At 34.7% G+C, this 8,450-nt stretch overlaps 1 protein-coding gene across 1 annotated transcript in view; it reads right to left on the bottom strand.

Moving 5' to 3' along the window:
• Positions 1-1,511: 1,511 nt before the first annotated feature.
• LOC145693535 (mitochondrial import inner membrane translocase subunit TIM14) overlaps positions 1,512-8,450 on the bottom strand; it is a 33,235-nt gene continuing 26,296 nt past the window's right edge. Inside the window, exons 3-4 of the mRNA XM_081769613.1 lie at positions 7,963-8,073; positions 1,512-1,739 (exon numbers count right to left, since the gene is read on the bottom strand). Coding sequence (XP_081625739.1) covers positions 1,629-1,739; positions 7,963-8,073 — 222 coding nt within the window. The 3' untranslated portion in view covers positions 1,512-1,628. The remainder of the gene's footprint in view (positions 1,740-7,962; positions 8,074-8,450) is intronic.

Below are 8,450 nucleotides of genomic sequence, written 5' to 3'. Positions count from 1 at the left end.
CACGGTAATGTAAATCAAAAAGGCTCTGAACCGATCAGATGCCTTTTGAAAACTAACAGTAGCAGCTTACTTTTGCCCATTTACAGAAAAAGAAAAGAAAATAACAAGCAACAAATCACTAGGAAATATTAATTATCATTACGTTTATTATATTATAAAATTAAGATGTGTAAACGAACCAGTGTGTTCATGTTTGGGTTCACAAAGACTGTTATTAATGATTTATTGATTTATGCGGACAATGATGTTGGCGACATGTTTCTGTTAATTTTATTTGTGATTAGTGGAATTTCAGTGTATTTCTAAGAAGGACAGAGACCTATTATTTTACGAGTATAATTTCTAATAAGAAATAAGAGTGTAAAGAACTTACGCCCAGAACTGTCAACAGCCAACTGATTGTTGTTTTGGGCGTAAGTTCTTTACACACTTATTTCTTATTAGAAATTATACTCGTAAAATAATAGGTCTCTGTCCTTCTTAGAAATACACTGAAATTCCACTAATCACAAATAAAATTAACAGAAACATGTCGCCAACATCATTGTCCGCATAAATCAATAAATCATTAATAACAGTCTTTGTGAACCCAAACATGAACACACTGGTTCCTTTACAGATGTAAATATCAGACATTTTTAAAGCATGTTATCAGAGGCAAAATTTCAAAGTCAGGTGCACTCGCCAATCCAAAAATGAAGATCGCAGTATCTATCACGTACAAATTTTGAGGACCTTTGTTTGATTTGACAAAGGAAGAGAGAACATCAGGGCATAACATTTCAAAACCAGACAATTGGACTCAGAATAATTAGAAAAAGACTTCAAACTCCGTGTTTTCTCTCACTCGGTGACAATTATTTTCGTGCGCAACAGAATCTGCGCAGCCCTGTGAGTTTAGGCAGAAATCATTCCCACTGAACACTGGTCGCCAGCTCTAAATTTCTAGTCGCCAATGGCGACCTGAAATTTTGCGCTCTGATGTTATGCTATGGATATTATTATTATTACCCTGAAAGTTATGCAACGTTTTAAGCATTATGAATCTGCTTTATTTTTAGATTATATATATATATATATATATATATATAGCAACTGATGAAGGTTGCCACTGCCCTTGATGCGACAATATTTACTACATTCATTTTAGTTCATTATTTACGCTTCACCCATCCAATATTTAAAAAAAAAAAAAAAAAAAAAAAAAAAAAAAAAAAAAAAGTTCAATTGTGTCTGAATATTTATATGTTCTATCAACATAACAAGACTCGAAACATTCGTTACTTCATAAACGAGACACAATTAGTGCACAGTTAAGATCGATTTATTATTGCAATCTTGTGCAAGTTTGTAAGAAAGTCTATTGCTTCACACTACATAAAATGATTAATAAACCAAATTTCTTTATGCCGAAAGTAAACAACTTTTGAAGATCACATCAATATTTAGGTGAAGGTGAGATATAAAATCAGGAATAATACAAAGTAACAGTTCAAGTAAATTCATCAAAATTATTAGCAAAGAATATATTCTCTCTAAAAACAAATTTAACAGAACTATGTACAGGTAAGGAAGAACACAGCCTTAAATAATGTATGAAACTATACATAATAAAACCTGGAACGCTATCACTGCTTTCCACTATCTAATAGATCTTTTGCTTCGTTAATCTTCGCGGCCAGATACGGTGATCCACCTCGATCCGGATGATTTAGTAACATGATTCTTTTGTGCGCTTCCTATTAAAAACAAAAAGAATCAGTCAGTCATCCAACAACCGCAAAAGAAAGACAATTATTTCTATGTTGTTGCCAGCTACAATACATCATAAAAGCTGCATTCAATTGAACCTCTTATTTAATAGCACTATGTTTAGTTATTGCCAACTACTAATCATCTGGATATCTCTAATGCAATTACTACGTAAACATGTTGATCATTTCTTTAGCTTTATACAGGGTGTTAATGAACTGAATGTCATAAATTTATGAGGTGATACCTTATATCAAATAAAAGAAAAATAAATCTGATTCGGAAAACACTTCCCTTCGTAGTTATAATCCAACGAAAATGCGCAATATCACGTTTTAAAACGCCCCGATTGAAAATTATGAACTCCTTCGCAAGCATTTTAAGAAATTACACAAGAACTAGCATGTGCTCTATCTAAATATCCGCATTTCACAATCTTCCGGTAATAACGTAACGAAATGTATAAAATACATTGAAGTACGGGGACACACTTTTAAAAAATGTACTAACTGTGTAGTCGTCGTGTGGGTGCCAGAGGATTGTGAAAAAAAAAAGAACATTTAGATACGAGCGCATATAGTTCCTGTGTAGTTTATGACGAAAACGTTTTCGTTACACGCGTTTTTTTTTTTAATTTCTTGTTCATTTTACTTTTGATTTTTCTCTCTTTTAATTATTTCATATTAAGTTAAGTGAATAAATTTAACTTAACTACCGTTGCTCTTCTCTGTCTCTCATATGACTGAAGTAGTACTTTCGATCGCCAGCTGAAGTGCTTACCTCTAAATCACGTGCACAAAGACATACAGGGCCCCTCACTATTTCAACATTACGGGAGGCACATATACATTTAATATTGTGGTCGTAAATTGCAAAACGAAACGCATCAATCACAACTATGATTTCGTTGAGAATTAAAGGGTGAACAGCAATTCCAAGAAATAAAAAATTCGCCGTTTCGGTTGCGTTAAGAAAATTCATCAACAGTTGTTTCTACATAAGGTATGGATGGGGACAGAACGAAATCATGGAGTCCTATTATTATTTCAACCAATATAAAACGTAACAGTATTTATTTCGATTTTAACCTGGATGCCTTTATTTTATAAACATTCAGCATTATGAACTGCAATATGTGAATTAGTACGGATCATGCACTTTCAAGTATACGAAATGAAAACGGGAGACGCAATATTACCTAAAATTTAGATACCTATATGATTAATGTATATATGTAAAAGGTTCTGCAAATATTACAAAGTGCATGTGTAAAAAAAAACAAAAAAAAAAAAACGCTATTTTCTTACCCGGGATTAAGAACATTGATGGAACTGAGCACGAACGAGATCTGTCATAGGATTTCTAAACGACAAAAAGGTCAGAATGTAGCTGACATCCATCGGGAATTATGTCACTCACGAACCGACAGTAATGAGTGAAGGGAAGATTAGGCAATGGTGCAGTTTCGGGAAGGGCGTTCAAATGTTCATGAGGATAAGCGCAATGAAAGACCTAATGTTCAGACGGACGACCTGGTGGAACGCGTTAAGGAGAAAGTGCGACCCAATCATCAGTTCACAACAACTGAACTCGCCATGAAGTTTCCAGAAGTGCCTGCGTAAACAGTGCATTGAATTGTGACTGACAAGATAGGTTTATCAGAAACTGTGTGCAAGGGTGCCAAAAATTCTGACAGATGCTCACAAAGAGCAAAGAATGACAGCTGCACATGATTTTTAGGCCCACTGGGGAGATGGGAATCACTTCTTTTCTCACATAGTGACGGGGATGAAACCTGGATATCGAAGCAGCAGTAAATGTAATGGCAGTACTCTGATTCTCCTAAAGTGAAGAAATTCAAACAAACACAATCAGTTCACAAAAGTACAGCAAGCATGTTTTGGGACCTAAAGGCTGGAATTCTTAGAGCCAGAAGAGCAATTACAGTAGACGTGTATTGCCAATCTGCAATGTGTAATCCAAAATTAGCTGAGAGAAATTCTACGTTCTGGAATTCTTCTTTTGATCCATAACACCCGCCCACACACAGCTGCTCATACTGTTGAGACTATTTACAGAGATCGATGGGAACTATTAAATCATCTTCCTTACAGCTTCGACCTTGTCCCCAGCAATTTCTTTTATTGCCTTCACCTGAAAATGTTGCTTGCATCGAAGCGTTTCAACGACAGTAAAATGTTCAAGACATCAGTTCTGGACTGGCTGTACTCTCAGATGGGAGATTTTTAAAAAGAGAGTATACTGAAGTTTGTACCACGCTATAAGAAATGTCAGGAAATATCACATAGTGACTACGTTGAAATATAGCCAAGGTACGTACTTGTATATCAATCACAATAAATTTGTTCTCCTGTCTTATTATTATTATTATTATTATTATTTATCAGGTCTTCGTTTTCTACATGCACCTCATAATGATGTTTACATTGGAACAACTATAATACAATAGAGTAATTGAGTGATTTAAATAACTGATTTATTGCTTGCGTCGAAAGAAATATTTGCTGTGAAAATATTAATTGTATGTGTTTTGATCATGTTAAGTGCAGGAATTTTTAATATGCGATTCCTAAATGATGTACGGTTAGGCTAATTCCAACTTAACGCTATTATCTGATCAAGTCGTTGTTCCTTTTCCGTATGTGAGTCACTCGCATTTAGTAAGATCCTGAGATCTTCATGCGACTTTAACAATTTAAACTGCAGGAATGAATATCTCATGTTCCTTGAATTGCTTCCGAGAGGTCCCATAATTTTTAAGACAGCATTTTTAAACGTGATATTTCGCATTTTCGTCGGTTTATAACTCTGAAGCTAGATGTTTTGCAACTCATGTTTAGTACAACTTTTTTCCTTCTTCCATTTGATAAAGGAATCACCTCCAAAATTTATGACTGAGTTCATTAACACTTTGTACAAATATTCAGGATATAGAAGTCTGGACTCATGTCTGTGCATCATGAATTTATAATACTTGAATAAAAGATGTTAAGAAGAATAAAAATACCATCCTTGCCCCTTCTTATCTATAAATGAAAATGCTAGGTTTGTATGATTGTGGTCAAGGAAAGTTTATATGTTTGTGGAAGTTTATCGGTTTGTGGCCAATTCTTTTAACAATGACATCTCGGAAACCGCATGCACTAGGAAGATGCCGTTTTCACTGATCGATTGCAAATTTTGTGTAAATTGTTCAGTTCTAATAGTATATCTCTCCGGCGTTTGTTTCATGGCCAAATGATAATGACGAACGAGTTTCTTCAATCTAAGATGAATTCTTGTTTGGAGTGTTTTGCTCAATGAACACCATATATCATTGACATTATAATTTTTGTGTGCGCAATGTATTTGCTTATTACTTACTGCATGCAAGAAGAAAGAAAACACTGACCATACACGAATTAGAAACTCCAACCGGAAGTAGGTTCAAGTCTTGCAAACGGTGTGAGAGATATTGAAAAAATAATCGGAAAAAATCTCCCCTTTATGATATTCCTTGCCGATTTTTATTTTAAGACATCCTTCACTTGTGTCTGTGAAAGGGACATGTACAGATGTTGTGAAAAATGACAAGGAGATTCATGCTCATATGTGAATGATGCGCTGTGTAGAGAGCGCAGGTTAAGCTAGTAATTTTACTTGAATTAATTTTAAATAAAAGTAAAAGCTGACCAAAGCAAATCATTTAGATAAATAAAAGTGTTACAGTTTCGGCAATGTATTATAGCCTTGTTCAGATACATTATCTATTCATTATCGGATTTTCATTCTTCTACTGAAAGCACTTTCAAGAGAAAGACTGAGTCCAAGCTTCACTATGTTCATGAATACTTCTGTGACCACACATATTGACGATGTATTTATTAACTTTCTGATGGTTTTCATAAATACTTTTACGGTTTATCAACTTCAAAAACAGGAAATGTTGATAAATGTATGTTTAAAAAACGGGATATTTTATTTCGTATTACACCAAAATTATTGTAATGACCATATATTCAAATTTTGTATTTCGTAATTTATGTAAATATTTTTAAGAATAACTTGATTAAGAATAACATCAACTGTCCGAATTGAATTAATTAAGTCAGACAGTTTTATTTATTTGTAGAAGTTCCTAGCGACCCTTTTGCACCATCGAGGCTATATGAAACGTGGATGTCACAGTTTAACGTGAATCCGAATGACCATAATGTATTCAATGATTTCCCACCACAAATCGAGCCCAGGATTACGTGGACTAATCCTCTAAAAGAAGTCGAAGCAATTTATAGCTATGTCTATCCAATACAAATTATATCATTCTTGATTCAATATACACTCGCCGCAAAAACTCTTTGGACCTCATATGAAAGCTGTCGTAGTAGGAGATCTATCACTTTGTATTCTTGTATCTAGTGCTGTTTTGTTTCGAACACATATTGTATCTGCATGAATGTATCTGGCAACAGTCTTTTACTGCTGATAAGCGAGTTCATGTGAAGTATGGTTTTCTGCTATAGTGTGTGTTATAAATTGATTTGTTTTTGTATGATGCACTTTGTTTTATAATTTAGTACTGTATTTGTGTTGAGCATTTGTGATATGCCAGGAAAGTACCTAGGTACTGTAGCAGTGCGGAAAAAGCCAGCATCATTGCATCGCGAAATGAAAGCGTCACCATGAAGAAGATATGCAAACGTACAGGTCGTGCAAAATCAACCATAATGAAGGTTCTGGCTGCCGCCAAAGAATGCCTCCGACTGGATTCCAAAGAACAAATTCGGTAGTGGGAGGCCAAGAAAAACAACGAAATCTTCAGACACTCTCCTGATGAGAGAAATAAAGAACCCTCGACTTACAGCGGCCGAACTTAAAGAAATGCACCGGAGTCTGTTGGAAAACGTTAGTGTTCGTATACTTCAGCACCCTTTGCAAAAACACCTCTATTTGCCGTGTCGTACTGCTGCTAAGAAGCCTCTACTCACCGACCGCATGAAGAAACAACGTCTTGCTTTCGCAAAGAAATATGCACACTGGACACCAGCACAGTGGAGGAAAGTCGTGTTTTCCGACTAAAGCATATTCCAACTATTCCGAATGGAAGCTGTTAAGGTTCGACGTCCATCATCTTCAGGTCGATACGACTCAAAGTATACGGTTTCGACCGTTAGGCACTCCCAGTCTGTAATGGTTTGGGGATGTTTTTTCAGGTGAAAATGGTAGAGGAGGTTTATATTTCTTACCGCAAAATGTGACGATGAACGCAGATCAGTGTATCAACGTTCTTCAGGACCATTTGGTGGATATGCTCCATATCCACAACTGTGATTTTTCATGCATGATAACACTCCTTGTTACAAGGCTAAAAAGGTAGCGAATTTTCTTGAGGAGCAACATATCAAGATGTTAGAATGGCCTGGAAATAGCCCCGATCTAATTCCAATCGAAAATTGTTTGCATCGTATGAATAAATTCGTGGGACAGAAGAAGCTTCAGAACCTACAGACCCTCCAAACAGAATTGAAGGAAATGTGGTGTATTGACATGGACTTAAATTATTTCCGAAATCTTAGTGACTTCATGCTCAAGCGCATTTAAATTGTTCTCAAAAGTAAAGGCAACATGACTCCGTACTAATGCATACATTTTCTGTTATATGTGATACATTAATAATAGCTTTTCGCATAAATTTTATGTATTTAATGTGCTTTTGCTATGAGGTCAGAAGAGTTTTTGCGGCGGGTGTAAACACTATCTCTTAAACTTAGTTTATGGGTGCTATATTCGCAGGTTTACTTCTCCGAATGTCTCAATAAAATTATTCGTTCACAAGGTTCTCAATGGTGATGAGTTTCATAAATTCGGTTTCTCTCACCAACAACTGTAAAGCATTTCGAGCACAAAAATTGACACTAACCTATGTGAGTTGTCCATACCTGGTGAAAAAGATATCAGGAAGCACCGAAACAGTACAGTTAATACTACATTAAATATTAAACGCAATAAATAAAAGACTATGTTTACTATTAATTTAAACATACATCAAATTCACATCCTTAAATAATTAGTAATTTTTCCAAGTTTTAGCCAGGTCAAGGTCTAATATTAATGTAAAAAATTAGAAATAAGTGACTTCCTGTTTCTTGAGAATGTTGAAAGCATTCTTTTTATTGATATAAATGAAAACACAACTATAGTAAAACTTACACTAATTCTAGTTTTGTTGGCATTAGGAGAAATACCGAGAATAAGACTTGCTTCCCTCCTGGTCATTTTCGGCTCGAATCCACCCTTGTAATACTTACTGTTTGCAAAAGCCTGCAAAACAGACACAAAAAAAGAGACGATAAGTTATCTTAAATTCCAATCACCACTTTCTTTTAAATAGAGTTCTTTACTTGAATGTAAGTTTTTATCATTAAATTAAGGAATAATACGATTTCATCGGACATTTACATACATTTCTTCCATGTTCTATATTTGTCATGAAAGAAACATGTTTTCTAGAAAATTATTTGATATTCTATTTAACTAGAGATCCTTTTCAGACGTATCTTTTACTTAGAAATTTGTATTCAAAACAATTTTTTCTCTCTCTTCACACACACAATATAAGGTGAGTCTGTAACTTTGTCCAGTGCTTATAAATCAGAAAAAAACGACTGGAGATAAAAGGATGAAACAAAAACAAAGAT

Source organism: Thermobia domestica, chromosome 8 (genome assembly GCF_964235325.1).
Source record: "Thermobia domestica chromosome 8, izTheDome1.hap1.1, whole genome shotgun sequence".
NCBI lineage: Eukaryota > Metazoa > Arthropoda > Insecta > Zygentoma > Lepismatidae > Thermobia > Thermobia domestica.
Note: the sequence above shows the minus strand (reverse complement) of the source record. Positions and strands in the feature narration are given on the sequence as shown.